This window comes from Ambystoma mexicanum, chromosome 6q (assembly GCF_040938575.1).
Source record: "Ambystoma mexicanum isolate Mex_15411 chromosome 6q, UKY_AmexF1_1, whole genome shotgun sequence".
Lineage (NCBI taxonomy): Eukaryota > Metazoa > Chordata > Amphibia > Caudata > Ambystomatidae > Ambystoma > Ambystoma mexicanum.
In genome coordinates this window covers 89,919,473-89,935,300 of record NC_090937.1, presented here as the reverse complement: position 1 = coordinate 89,935,300, position 15,828 = coordinate 89,919,473, and the positions used below count along the sequence as shown (strand labels likewise).

Genomic DNA, 15,828 nt, shown 5'->3' with positions numbered 1-15,828 from the left:
CTTAGCCTACATGGACCCTTGACGGGTAGTAGACAGCTGGTGAGTCACTTTGTGTGCTGCCACTGCTAGCCTTAGTGACAAACACCACTGAAGGGCCTGTAGTCAATTTTTTGAATCTGACAGGCCACATTCCGTTCTGGGAAGGAGCTCAATTCCTCTATAGTATTTAAGATTTTACAATGCCTAGGATCTGACATCCAGCTAATAGTTAATTACGCCTTATATTTAGACAATAACTGGCTTCTTCAGTGCCTGCCCATGTCTGTGTATGTGATTATATTTGCATGAGAGAGCCTCCCCAGTGCCCATCCTCCCCCGTAGTCCATTATAGCGCCTAAAAGAGGTCTTGCCTAATTCTACAGCGCTTAGGGATGTGGGAGGACCCTGGTTCCTTCCCAACATTAGCAACATGGGTGTGTGAATCCTTGAAGAACTTAGATGGGTGGATAGAAGGCCACAAAGTGAGAACCTTTGATGGATGAGGAATCTGTTCATGCTAGGAAGCATGTTTGATGCCTGTTCCCCTGAATTGAGACAGCACATTGCTGATTCAAAAGAACTGAATCCCAAGAAGTTAGCACTAGCTGCGGACTTATGGGTGGCCAACACGGCCAATCATGTTAATGTTAAAGGTTACATGTACCGCACACTATCACCACTGGAGTGGTCCCCTGGCGCTCTAGCGGATTTTAAAAAGGATGGTATGATACAGGGCGGCTGTGGGAGTGGTTAGTAGGGTGCAGTGGGAATAGGAAAGTAAGATATGATGTTCTGTTGGCAGCTTCAGTTCGGTTTGCACCGTTCTCTGAGCTTAGGTGCGATTTACGAGTCTAATCATAAGGATTCTGGGACTACTCACAAAAAGGAGAAAACTGTAATCTAAAAGTTACAGAATAGGAACTGATAAATATTCAGGGTTCGAAATTGAGGGGAGCTGGGAGCTATTTAACTCCAGCTTGTTGCCTGGTTAGCTTGATACTTACATCTAGCAGTAGCTACTTTTAGCACCACAGGCCAACTGATGCTGAGCAAACACACCTATGTGAATTTAACTCTGTGCCTTTGGAACACTATACACAACCACTAGAACATATCTAGAACATATCTATACAACATTTAAAGCATAAGGGTTCATACATACAGGACAAAATTATATGTTTGCATCTTATGTGGAAGTTAGATATGCGGAAACCTATGTACTAGCACCTCGTTCCCTAGTAGTAGCTCCTGGTTACTGGTTAATGGTCGACACCCAGGATCTAGGTTTAGCTCCTGTTTATCCAATCTTAATTTCGATCCCTCACAGAAACTTCACACACATAAAATGGGAGCACAAAACAGCACTAAAAAAAAGATACTGACAGTGGCCAAAGACCCTCCTTCCCCAAGTCTACATATATGCCCACAAAGCTGAAAAAATGCACTCTAATTAAGTCTCCAACTTCGAATTTGCTTCTACACCATTAGTTTGGGCAAAACAGGAATGAACAATACCATACAACACATCATACAACATCACTGCACATGATTGAGCCATGCAATTGTTTATATAGCATCTTAGGTTATATTTCTATTTCTTTGTGATGGGTTCCTAAATGGTGATCTTTCATGCATACAACGACTTCAGCTCATTTGTTCTATGTTCCTTCCAGTCTCATCCAATAATTAATTGGAAGAACACAAACATGTCTTTGAATTCCAAAAATTTAATGTGACACTGAAAATAACGATAACAAAAATGCTTCAAATAAATGTGATAATCAAGAAGACTGTAATTAACTGAAATCTGCTGAATAATTTTTTTAAGTCATTTATAGCTTGAAATTGATCAAATGTACACGCAGGAAGTGGAGCCGTGACCTTCAGAGGGGTAATCTGCAACTGGCACTATGTAGCAAAACACTTCCACTTATGGCCGTAGCACTTCAAAGTCAACAACGCCCTGGCCCTGGCGAGGACGTCCCTGCAGTCTTCTGACAACTCATAACCTTCCAACTCTAAGGCTGCAGGAGCCAAGCCTTCAGGTTCAGCGATCCTGGGTCGTGATGAAAGATTGCACCTCCTTCTCTGGTGAGCAGATCCGGAACCAGCCGCAACCTGACTGAGGCGACGCTGAAAGGCCGAGAAGATCCGGATACCAAATCTGCCTCGGTGGGCAATGAGTATCATCCTGCATCGACACTGTCTGAGTGTGTTGATGACACGTAGCAGGAGAGGGAATGGGGGAAACATGTACAGAAACAGCTCCCCCACGCTCCTCGGCTGATGGAATCTGCTGGCAAACATCTGACATTTGGAGTTCACTACTGTGGCAAACAGATAATTCTGGGGTCTGCCCCATTGGGACAAACAGGAGGTCCACCTGATCCTGACGAAGTTCCCACTCATTGCAGGAGCCCAGTTCCCTGCTGAGGGAGTCTGCAATGGTGTTCTTGACTCCCGCCAGGTGGAGAGGGACGAGGAACATCCCCTGTCCGACGGCCCAGCATCACAAGTCCTGTGCTTCCTTGGAAAGCACCAGGGATCGAGTTCCCCTTTGCTTCCTGATGTAGAACATGGTGGTGGTGTTGTCCATGAAGATCCTCATGACCTTGCCTTTCAGATATGGTAGGAACGACTTGAGGGCCCAGAACACTGCCCGTTGCTCCTGGATGTTGATGTGCAGATCCTACTCCTCTGGCAGCCACAGGCCTCTGGTGTTCAGATGTCCGGTGTGCACCCCCCAACCTTCCATAGAGGTGTCCAGTGGGCACCCCCCAACCTTGCAGAGAGGTGTCCGTGGTGACCGTATCCTGGTATGCAGGGTTTTGAAATCCTGTGCCTTGGGCGATGTGGGCGCGGACACCCTGTATCGCCCATCTGAACTCCTTGTTGAGAGAGATCTTGTCCGTGAAACTTACGGACACCTGTATCCAACGGGCATCCAAGAATTCCAGAAGGGGTCGCATCTGCAACCTGCAGAGACGGACGAGGTAGATGCAGGATGACATCAAGCCCAGTAATGACTTGATGGCCTGCACCGTAGCCGTCTTCGCCAACCACAGTCGATGTACCTTTCCTTGAAAGGATGCTATCCTGTCCTCAGAGGGAGACGCAAGGCAAGCCACCGTGTGGAGTCTGGCGCAGAGAAACAGGCGTTCTGTGATGGCGTTAAGCAGGACTTCTGATAGTTGATTGAGAATCCCATATCCGTCAGCAGTAGGATGGTTGCTGTCGTTCATTCGTCTGCCAGCTCCCGCGAGCGGGCAAGTATCAGCTAATCGTCCAGGTACGGGTATACGTGTAGGCCCTGTAGATGCAGATGGGCCACCACCAGTGCCAGGCATTCTGTGAACACTTTTGGGGCCGACTTCAAGATGAATGTTCTAGCCTTGAACTGGTAATACAGCCCCTGCACCACAAAACGTAGACATTTCCAATATTTCTTGTGAATTGGGGACGTGGAAATAGGTGTCCTCCAGGTCCAACAACTTGAAGAAATCCCCTTTTTCCAGCTGGCTGAGCGTGTGATGCAACGTAACCATCCTGAGGTTTGGGGATTTTAAGTATTTGTTCAGATGGCGCAGGTCCAGGATGGGTCTCCAACCCAGTCCTTCTGACTAGAAAGTATCTGGAATAGACTACGGAGCCCCGGAGCCATTGGGGAACTACCTCTATTGCCCCCTTCCATAGCATGGCTCGTACCTTTTCCAGAAGCTGAGGGATGTGCTGCTCCTGACAGGGAACTGGCGGAATACGAGGACACCTGCGTTGGAACTCCAAGGTGTGCCCCTGGGCGAGAGCGTCCAGCACCCATCTGTCGGTGGTGATCTTTATCCACTTGCTAACAAAGCTCATCAGCCGGCCTACCACCAGGGTGCATGAGATGAGTGGGGGCCCGCCATCTTGGCCTGTTCACGGCTGCTTCGGCGCCAGCGTCCTGAGAGCAGCCCCTGTAGACTTCTTGCGTTGAGGAGTGCGAAGGCTGTCTGTAGGACGTGGAGAAACCCTTTAATGACCTGCTCGATTTTCACCTGGAGGAGCAAAAAGAAGACGAGTAGATCTGCTGAAGCGTCCCAAGGAAACACGTTGTCTCCGTATCTGTTTTGATGGCCTGGAGGGACTCCTCGACCGCCTTCCCAAACAGATTCTTGCCGTCGAAGAGCATGTCAAGCACCTTCGCTTGGACATACTGATGGAAGTTAGTGGCCTTCATCCATCCCTGTCGGCTAAATCAGACACCGTTCCCCATTTGCTGAAAACCTGTGTCAGCGATGTCCACTGCCACCGTGATGGCATAGTCCGATGTCACTTCCCCTTCCTGAAAGAGGGCGAGGGCTTCGTCTTCTTATCATCGGGGAGGAATTCCATGATCCTAGCTTGTACCACAATAACCTAGGATCGCCAAGGCTCTAGCCGCCTTGATTGTTGACGCCGCCGTCTAGATCACTTTCTTTCCCATGGTGTCCATCCTTTTTCCCTCACTGTTTGGAGGGACCAACAATGATGAGGCCGGGTTAGTCAACCGTTTCCTCACGGCCGCAGACACCACTGAATCCGGGAATGGTTGCGACTTCAGGCACATGGTTGTTAGGCAGAATCCTGTGCAGTTCCCCTGGGGAACACTGCAAAAAGATGAAGACTACAGGAATAAGCAGTAAACCCAATTGGTAGCAGTCTGCACCACCTAGATTTACCTGGTAGCTGTGGCTGAGCAGTCAGACTTCTCTCAAGATGAGTAGGGCAGTATACAGAGCATACACAATAGGGCCAATAACACAGTAGAGCAAGCAAACACTGACCAGAGATTTGGTATCAAAAGAATATAATTATTTATTTAACACACACTTTAAGAAATACACTAGCACTAAATATTAAGGCAAGTTCAAACACAGTCAACACAAGTATACACACCTCCCTTAATAATTATGAAACAAGTCTAAGTTAAGACACCACTATTTGTCAAAGCAGATGTGAGCGCATAACGTCGATGGCACTCTAATAATAGATGAAAGGGAGAGAAAAAGGCAGTCAAGAGAGCAAGGCTGAATGTGCCCAAGATCACACAGTTTCAAATGCACAAAAGTCATTGCAGAAATGTTCAAAAAGAAGGGGATCAAGTTCGGAAGATAACGTTAGAAGGTCTGGGGCCAACCCAGTTGGAAAGCCAAGGATTTACGGGACACCTTTAGAAATCCGTAGAAAGGGAGGCCAGGCGGAACATAGTACCTTAGAAAGAGAGGAAGCTCCAGCGGTGGCAGTTGTTCCTGCCAGCGGGTGCAAGTCGTGGTTTCGACCAGAGGAAGAGAAGATCTCGTCGAGGAAGAAAACTGGAAGTCGTTGCACTACACAGGGATGAAACCAGCCGCGGAGTTCTCGGTTAAAAGGTGCGCTCCTTTTATTCGCGGTCACAGTGGTGAAGCTTGGCTATCCGGCCGCCGGGGTGCTTGGCACGGGCGATTCGACCAAGAGACGTCCTGGAAGGCGAACAAGGCAAACTGGTTGATCCTACCAGCTCAGAGGAAGAAGATCTCCTCTTGTCGTCGGGAAAGTGGTGAGGTCGTTTCAGCAGGGCTCCACCGGTGGTGTCGTCGTTGCAGATGGCTCAGCTTCTCCCCTCTTCGGATTCTTTAGGTCCTGTGGTGACTTCTGAAGTTCCAGTCCCCAAAGCCCTGCTTTTATGCAGAAAACCTCCCATTCAAAAGCCTAGCTGTCACTCACACATGCAGAATAGAGTGCGACTTGAGTTGCCGAGGCAACGCAGTCCAGGGTGCCTATTCCCCCTCCCACACATCCTGTGGACCCCAGACAGAGTGGCACCATTTGGAGGGCTTCTGTGGCGAAGCCCGCCAAAATAGTGGAACAAAGGGCTCGACCTGGGTCAGAGTTACAAAGACGGACACAAACGCCATTTTGGAACCGAGTTCTGGCGAAAAGACCCAACCGGTGATTTAATATTAAATAAATAAACCGGCGGTATCTTTAACATTGCACCAAAAAGTGGTGCGTTTAAAATGAATGGGAAAATCCCATAGGAAATATTCCAGTGGAATATTTTGAGTGATAACCACTGCCACCAGGCAGAAACTCGACAAGGGGGGACGGGACAGTGCGCCCTTGAAAGACAGATCCAGGGGCAATCTAATTACCCCTTCCAGTACTTCCACACTATTATGGTGTGTACTGGTTCTGTTCACAATTTAGGACTAATAAAGCCAATGGTGACTTTACATGCCCTGGGAGACAGTAGTCAATCCCAGGGTATGGCGTCTATGTTTGGGGGTCACTGTGACACCCCTGTGTTACTGCACTGAGGGTGCTGTGTAACATACATATAAAAAGAGATGATACCCTATGGAGTAAAAGACCCCATAGCCCATAAACACATACAAAGTCAAAGAACATCTCAAATCATGCCTAAGAGTGGGAGGAAAAGAGTCTCACTCTTAGCAGGAGAAAAAAACAAACCCCAAAAATCCAGCAAAGCTGCTGGGGGACTCACTAGGTTTGGGAAATTAGCCTTATAAGAGAATTCTCCCTAACACTAGTTGCAGAGCCCGGCATTCTATACTTCTTCTCCAGCCTATCCTGCTTGACTGGAGCCGTGCAAGGGTTCTTCATGAGGGCCAGGCCCTCTTCCCAAATATCGTCCAGAAAGGGTACCGCCATGATCGTCTTCCTTTTTGCCTCTCACCTTTGATACAAGAACCCCCCCTTCTTGGTTTCCTCGGGCACCAGCTGGAATAGTCCGGAGGCCCTGGCCATCATGGAGTGGAACGATCCCACCTCGTCCGGTGGGGAAACTCTATGAGGAGCATCCAAATGTGGTGATTCATTGTCTACTGGGACGAAGTCCTCATCTTCGTCCGTACTCGTGGCCGTATCCGTCCCAGTAGCCGTTGATACGAAGCGTCAGATGGCGCTTCCTCTTTTTAGGAGGAGGCTGATCAGGAACCTGAGGTACTCCGGGGGCCAGTGCCGGGGACAACCTCATCTAGCCTTCCAACACCAAGGTGTGGAGAGTTGATAGAATGTCCAAGGAAATATCCCTCGGCTCGGAAGGTAAGGAGGGAAAACTAGGCCCTGCACCGCCATCGTAGTCATCCTTGTCCTTGTGGACCGTATGCATGGACTCCTGCTCGTCGTCGTCCGTGGACGAGACATCCACAGGTTGAACGGCGTACTGGGAAGCCTGTTTTGGGACCTCCTCGCCCCCCACCCCTTTTTCTCCTCCCTTAGGGGTCTGAGCAAGGACCTGGGCCGGTACCTTTACCCCTTCTGGAGTGCCTGCAGCCTTTGTCAAGGCATCTGCAGTGTTGTCACGCTGTGGGGGCAGGGACACTTTGTGCGCTGCTAGAGCCACCCTCGTAGGATCAGCACCCTTAGTTGCCGTAGTAGTAGTAGGTGTTGACAAAGTCGCCAACAAGGACTTTGTCTGTGCCGGTTGAGCCTACTTGGGATGCGCATCCTTCCTCTCCTCTTCTGTCCTTGGCTTATCCGATTTCTCCCATAGTTTAGCCAGGGTGGATGACTTCCTCTTTGAAGAGGAGCTCGGTGGTAGGCTGGCTATGGAGGCGGAAGGCGATGCTAAACTTGCCCTATCCAACTTGGAACCCGCATCAGTGGCGAACCCGGTGGACCCGGACTTGCGGATCTTGGCCTTATCTTGGACCCCCATGGATGGGGTGACTTCAAAGGACTTAGAAGACCATTCTTCGGGCTGGCCAGTCCTGGAAAAGGCATGACACTGCTCGGAGCACGGGCAGAGGCCTTGTTCGAGTTAAGCCATGGTGCCAGCATGCTATGCGTGTCTTTCGTCGTCTTCTTAGAGAAACCTAGGCTTATTTCCCACACTACCTCCTTATGGTCCGGGTGTAGAAAGTACAGGCATTGTAGGTGCTTCTCTTCCACAAACACATTTCGCAGACCGCATTTGGTGCAGGGTCTGAAGAGGGACCTCCCCTCCTTCTTCTCCTCCGTCATAGTCAGAGGGTGCGAAGTAGGCCCAAGATGGGCTTCTAGAAGCTTTGATGAATATTTGCCCTTGAGGGGTGCGGAGCTTCACCGACAATGGATCTCTGCTGCTGGCAGATGAGGAAAAGCGCACACGGGCTCTTTGGAACAAACATTGAACCTTTCTCGTCGAAAAACTAAAATAAAAACATACAAATAGCTCATATCGCAAACTCGAGGACTCCCAACACTGAAGCATGCATTAAAAATCTGAAGATGGCTGCCAGAGGCGGGGCTTAGGGAAAGTACTGTCATTGGATGGGGCAGTACGACCCAGAGGACAGTGATTGGTTTAGAGGAGATTTTTAAAGTGGAAGTGAAACTGTTTTTCCTTTTACCGCGGATTCCCAGCCTGACAACGGGGAATATTCATGAGCATGTGAATATATGCCAGACCCCATGCTTGAGAACTACATTGAAATACATTGAACAGTGAACCACTTGTGATTTTAGATAAAAAAAGAACAATTACTAGACCACTAGGGGAAGTGGCAGTAAAGGATGCCTAACAGCTCAAGTCCACCACAGTCTGCAGAACAAAAAGGAATTTTCCACAGCAGCAGATCTCTAAAGTAACCAAATAATTTAAGGCGCTGTAAAGGATGGTAAAAGCAAAGAAGTGAGGAAGGACGAAAGGGTAACTAAGGAAATTAAGGAAGGAAGTGACGCAATCATTGAAAGTAAATGGCATTTTATTCCATCTAGTGATTTTCAGAATCAGCATGCAGGCATTGTTTCTGTGACTTACCGCTGTTTTAGGAAACTGGCAGTAAGACAAGCAGCAGAAGAAAATATTTCGGTAATTTCCCTAAAATTTGAATGAGAACAAAGATTAGAAAATATCTGTATAGACAATGCCAAATGCGAAGATATAGTAATCACTAGACTTGCAGTGCTAATATCATGAATGCTAAACCTTAGGTGCATGGGGGAAGCTTAGGACCTGGCCATCATTGGACAGTTATTGTACATTTCTAAGTTTGAGCTTGAAAAGCACAGTTTGCGCTTCTACAGTCAAATACAGATGCGTAATTCTAAAGAATTGAAACAAGTTGTTATCATTCAAAGTCCAAGACCAGAACTCCACCATATAGAACCTGAGCATGGGTTCCAAAACAGAGCAGAGGAATGCCAAGATGTTAGGGAGATTTATTTCATGTCCTGTTTGAAGGACACAGATATATCAACCTGCTTGGTTTCTAGGAGGGTTCCTTACGGTGTCCTGACTCTCCAAGTGGTGGCAAGTCAAAGCAAACTACGAGGATACAATGGGCCTCATCACGACCTCGGCGGTAACCCTTAAATCCGGCGGTAGCGCTATTACCGCCAGATTTAAGGGTCCACCGAATCAGGGCCTCGGCGGATTTCAACCCAGCTCTGAGCTGGTGTGAAATTCAGCGAGAATTTGCGCTCATACCGCCGGCGGGAAATCTCCATTGAGCCCAATGGGGAATGGGGCCTTCCCGAATGGGCTCAATAGGGAATGGGGACTTCCAATTCCGCCCAATTCGTGATCCCGCGCTATTAGCGCCGGGGGCTATGGCGGTCGCGCTAATAGCCCCCGCGCTAATACCGCCGGCGTTACCGCCGAGGTCGTGATGAGGCCCAATGACAACACACACACACACACACACACACAACAGTCACACAATAAGGAAAGGGCGACACAATATATTTCTCTCTATATTCTTTATCTAGTAGTTGTGCAAGAGGGGGTAACTTCTACATTTATGAGTAAGTACCTTTTCAAGAGAAAAGGGTCTTTCCAAACATGTGACCCAACAGGGTCCCACATGCATTCCAAAGTGCAACAAGTACTTTAAAGGGACTTTTAAGCATTTTAAGTTCAAAATGACCCAACGGGAATACACAGAAATAGTCTCTGTTGATTCCACGAGACCAATGTTATGCTATGGGCGAAGATACAGGGTCTGCTGATGGAGTCCGGAAGCCAGGCGAGTGCAATGACAACTATATTGTGACAAGGACAGCTCTGGGGAGCTCTAGCCAAACCAGTTCAGGTAGCAGTGACAGGCTGTCTAGGCTAAGTTCTTCAGAGGTGGTGAGCTTGTAAAGGGACCACAATGAGTTCACACAATGGGTATCACAGATTACACTTAGACAGGATGCAACTAAGTAAGCCTTATTGTAACAGCACCACGATGCCCCAGGGCCACCATGTGTGCTTCAAAAATGCAAATAAATAAATAAATCAAATTAAAATCCAATTCTCATTTATTGGTCCAACACACTATAGAAACATGACTACTGGCAAGAACTTATCACACAACACTAGAAAGGCATAATAGAGGGCATAATTGCATCATAAACTTCTGCAAAGAAAAGGTAAGGTTATTTTATGCACTTTAGGTCCACAGAGAATGATACCTAACTTCCAAAGTCCAGACCTAAATTGTCTGGGGCACACTTATAATGTGAGTTTTGGGGGCAGGTAAGAACCACTGTAACTTACTCCCCATACTCCGATTCTTCCCAAAACTTGGCAGGTTGATGGAATAAGGTCCAAACTCGCTTTTCTTGCCGTCAGCCTCAGCCATTGATTTGCAGGGGTTGCAGGTTCTAGCAGCTCTCCGGTTGGTGTCTTTGGCTGGTGCAAAGACCCTTGAGGGAGGAACTGGGTAGAAAATTATGCAGCACCCCTCTCAGGACTGGCCTCGACGGAGGTAAAAGGTTTCGGACAGTGGTCACTGCAACACGGTGACGCAAAGGGACTCAACTGCCGCGGTCAGACTTTCTCTCTTGTGTCAGGTCCCCTTGATGCTAGGATGCCAACATTTCACAGAGGTGACTCTGGTAGGGGAAGCTGAGGATCCCCAAAGTTGCAGGCCTCAACATGGAACGGCAGCGTCTGCAGTGCAGTACCCCAAACTCTTAGCTGGTCAGCCACTGGTTGGCCCAGGGACACTTCCGACGGCTCTTATTCACAGGGCACCATGCAGGCGTCTGGAATGGATGTTGCCTTGACTACCAGGGTCACCGCTCCTTTGCAGGACTTCTAAAGATCTTCAGTAAGACAGGGCTCCCCCAGGACAGCAGCGAAGTTGGTAGCCAGGCCTCCTTCTGACGGGGTCTCCGGTTTCTTCGCAGGTCTCACAGCTGGATAGAAGTCTTGGCTCCTTCGAGTTTCTCCAGGATCTCTCCAGAGTAGGTGCAGGGGTCCCCTTCTTATCCTAAAAGCCAGGTAAGAGCAGCTGCCGTCACTAGACAATGACAGAAGTAGCCCACACACATACCCTTCCAAGGGTCCAATGAGGACGACTGGCAGTAACACTCATGCATATGACTCAGACACACTGACACCAGACAGTCCCAACCCACATCCTGCTATTAAACACACACAGCCCTCCAGTAGCCCGCAAAAATCTTCTACTTTCCCAGGCACTGGAAGTCCTTATAAGGATTTTCCTGGCCTTACAGACGAGGAAGAAGGCTAAAGAACAAGCTAGCCAAAGCACAAGTGAAAAACCATGTGGAACGACCATGTTTGGACACTAGCCACAGTTAGGAGCCAAATGTGGAAAACACGGTAAGGCTAAAACGAAAAGCACCAAAAAATGGTAAGAAGTCACTGCTGCAACCAGATTGTCCATTTAGCATACCTAGAGTAACCAAAAAACCTTTGAGTGTCTAGCGGAAAACAAAATGTGTACCCCATTGCACTGCATTGTAAAATGCATTGTCCAATGGTAAAAGTTACCACAAGTGAAACAAAAGTAACCACAAGTAGCAACACAGTAACAACACTAAGGGAAACAATGTTTCCCAGTACTGTACTGACAGGCTGAAGGACATGTCCAGTTTCCCCATGACATATGAGCAAAACCCAGTGCAGTGCAGCTTAAGGCTTCACTGTACTGCAAAAAGCGCAGGTCAGCATAAAAAAATAAAAGCCAAAAGTGTAGGGGTCCATAAAGATAGAAGGACAGGTGCACTAATGAGACCTCCTTCCTAACACTAGTCACAGAAGATGCACCACAGCAGTGCCAACTTCGAGATGGCAGGCTAGTTGGTCCAGAGTCAGCGTCAGCACAAGTCGCAGGTCGATGTTGGAGATATACGGTCTGCCACGAAATCCCCCACTGGAGGAAGAATGGAAGCAAGACCGAAGACAAAGTCAGTGGACCTCAAAGAAGATACCTCGAAGATGGTGTTAATCAGAGTCCCATCTATTTGAATCACAGAGTGGTGTCCAGAAACGCACCGGCACAAATAACAGTTACCCACCGGAAATGTAGGGTTTACAACAGGACAGTCAGGGCAGAAAGAATGATACCAAGACCCTATATGAAGTTGGTGGATCCCAAAGATGATATCCTGAACATGACAGGTCACAGCAGTGTTGTTTCTGAGACTATAGTATGGTGACTCCATTTAGGGTTGGCACAGGTTGCGGTGTAGGACCATACTACAAGGGAAGTCACTGTAGAGCTCTACACTGGAGGAACATGTTCGGTAAGATTTTCATAGTAATGGTAAATCTTCCTGACCTGTGTCAACCCCAGAACCTTTTGCTTTAATGGTGGATTATTTTTCCTTATACATCTGTGAGTGGCAACATTTTTCCACACTCACAGAATATTTTATTCTTTTTATGGGTGTCATTTTTTAGACTCTCCATAGTGTATTTTTTAAGTTATCCTCTTTGACAACATAATGGCAATAAGTGCCTGTTGTTGCTGGGCTGCCCTAGGGGCTCCCCTTTCAACTTTCTCTGGCTAACCTTGAGAGAACTACAGTTCCCAAAGATAGAAAGGATCTTTGGATCCCTTTTACATTTTATTTGGTGAAACCAGCACACCCCACCTTATGTGGAGTGCTGGGGAGATACAATGGTAGGGAGAATTCTCAGAAATGTGCTAATTCCTCTCTTCCTTAGAGACCCCCAGCTCTTTTGCTGGACTTTAGGACTTTTTAATTTTTAACCTGGAGAGAGTGAGACCTTTTTCCCACTCTCTCGTGTATTTTTCTGTCATTTGAACTCGGTGTTTCTTTTGGTTTTGGAGTCTGACAAACTCCATAGGCATCACCTTTTTACATTGTGGCACACAGCACCCTGAGTGCAGTGCCACACAGAAGTCTTTCAGATTTTCCCAAGCTTTAAAATACCTTCTCTTGGATAAACTACTGTTTCCAAGGGCAGTGAAGTAAAATTGAATTTACTTACAATTGTAACTTCCAAGACACAGCACACACTCTCTTACAATAGGGTGCTGGAGGGGTTAGTCTAGTTTCTCATGTAACATGTTTATGTTACCCTTTCTACAATTAATGGCTGGTGGCAGAGGTTTGCTTTTTACTACCTGTGTGTGTTTTTACCACAGGCTGCGTTCACAGCTCCAGTAAAGCACCCATGGGGCCCATTTTGTCAAAATGGCCCCAGTCTTCTTTTTTTGCCATTTCTTGTTGGAAAGGTCCGTCTTGAGATTTACTCTGCGCGCCAAACCAGGTTTGGTCCCTTTGTCTTTGGCGGGATTCACGGGTGAAGCCTGCCTCTAGCTCCAGTCCAGGGTGTCTGGCAGGGGCAGGAAGTGAGGGAGGTGCCTGAAACTCCCTGTGCTTAATCCCCTTGGTTACAGGAATGCACCCAAATGTGATTGGCTGGCTGGCAGTCCTTGGAGGGCAGCCACCCTGCTGTGTGATTGACAGCTAGGCTGGAATTAATGGGAGAAACCTGTCAAAAAGGCAAGGCTTTTTGGCTTGGAAGGCAGAGTCGACCACAGGACGAAGGGATCCGAAGAAGAACTTGGAAGAGACACCTGCTGCAACTCCTGGACCGTTGGTTTGCCCGGTGAAGCCCTGCTGCTGTGCTGAAGCTCGAATTCGCCCCGACTACAGAAGCCCTGCAAGGACGACTTCTCCCTTTGGTTTGGTGGGACCAATCAACCCCAAACTGAACTCATCTGGACATCCTCTTGAAGCTGGCTGTACTTACACTGCTGCTGCTGTTGGAACAAAATTGCCAGGGAGAGAAACACCAGATTGAGTGCATCACTTTTAAATCAGACCCGAGCTTTTGGAATATCCTCCAGTCTCCCAGGAAGCAGGACTGACAAGCCTGAGCCACCCCAACAGAGTGCTGGACCCCAGATGCGAGGAAAGTCCGGAGTGGTAGCCGAGAACCACGGTGGTGCTATTTGCTGAGACGCGAGGAGCTGAAACACCAAAGTGACGCAGAATTGAAGTTTGCCCATTGCTGCCGCTGACCTTCCCATTGCAGTGCAGGAGCCCCCAGACATCCTCCCTCTTGTCCCCATGACTGAGGCCCAGGAACGGCAGGATATGCAGAGCTGCACAGGAACAGTAGCCAGCTGGGACCATCAGCCTCATTACGACCCTGGCGCTAATGGTTTAACGGCGCCGTAAAGAGCGTCGGCGCAGTTAAACCATTAGCGCCTGATTACAAGGTCCCTTAGCGGGTTGGAGGCTTTAACGCCTGCTTTTTGCAGGCGTTAAAATCCAACCCGCTAAGGGACCTTGGAGCTAATTACGGCAACCGTAATTTACGGTGCCGTAATTAGCGCCTTCCCCATCCCCATTATGCCCTATGGGGCAAAATGGGAATGGGGAAGGGCAAATGGGGAATTACCGCCCCCGCCAACCTTGTGGTGGGGGCGGTAATTCCGCCACCCACCATGCCGGAGACCGGCATGGACCATGGTGCTAATAGCACCATGGTCCAGCGCCAGGGTCATAATGAGGCCCCATGTCTTCTAACCAAAGGTACTGTAAACCTAATAGGACTTACCTCTTGTTGCGTAGCCTTAATTGTTCTCAGTTGAGACTAGTCTTGGTTGCCTTTGCCGAGTTGCTGGCAGCTTTCCCCTACACAAGCCTAACAGCTTGTGACCCGACATTGATTCTACTTTTTCTACAAAGACTTCTAAAACATTGTGCAAGCATTTTAACTACCTTCAAGAAGACGTCAGCTCCCCTAGACTTGGCTCAACTAACATTGGCTGTCCTGGCTCCATGAAGACTCTTCTTACCTCTGACTTGTGCTTTAACTATCCCTCACAAAAGTAACATATTAGATAACTTGTGTAGCTGGGAAAGGGTTAATTTACTTTGCATTGGGGGTTAAAAAGTACTTACCGGCTTCAAACTATTTGTTTAACCTTTGTTTTATTCCCAAACCATTTTCTTTGACACCAAATTAAGAATTGCTCTAAATGTACCAGTGATATATTAATGTCGATAGTGTCCTAGTTATTCAAGTCACCTGAGGGTGTAGGAAGTGTTTGTGTGCCATCCCAAATGGGTACTTGCTGATTTAGAGAAACTGAGAGTGTGTATTTTGGAGTGTATTTGTGTGTTACTATTACATTGCCTCTTCTGAAGAAGGCTTATTGAACTGACTGTTAAATAAATTAATAATTGATTAATTAAGAAACCTTGCGTGTAAGAGTTTGTTTGAATAATTGTCATTGTACACCTCTGTGTAACAACTCTACTGCTCACATTGACCCCTCTTGAGATAAGCCTGGCTGCTCAGCCACACTACCAACTTGTGTAGTACAGACCTATACCAAAGGTTGGGTTCCTATTGCCAGGAGGTCAAGGTTGGTGTAGTCTCCCAAAGGGTACTGCACCAAATCTTGACTAACACTGGTGGCAATCAGTGAGGATCTATTGTAGAGTTGTTACATTGAGTGTTTTGCTTTACTTTTGTTCAACTAAAAACCTTCACAAGGATAGGCTCCACTAGAACAGCAATTGTAATATGCCAAATATGGATAACATCTGTCATGAGGCCCTGATCATTATTACAGTTGATCAGCTGAAAGATATCTGTAAAGTCAGGAACCTTACGGTAAA

The 15,828-nt window shown here is 47.8% G+C and overlaps 1 protein-coding gene across 1 annotated transcript in view; it reads right to left on the bottom strand.

Annotated features, from left to right (window-relative positions):
• LOC138515798 (probable E3 ubiquitin-protein ligase HERC6) overlaps positions 1-15,828 on the bottom strand; it is a 2,700,520-nt gene that overhangs the window by 1,662,330 nt on the left and 1,022,362 nt on the right. Inside the window, exon 10 of the mRNA XM_069630524.1 lies at positions 8,741-8,800. Coding sequence (XP_069486625.1) covers positions 8,741-8,800 — 60 coding nt within the window. The remainder of the gene's footprint in view (positions 1-8,740; positions 8,801-15,828) is intronic.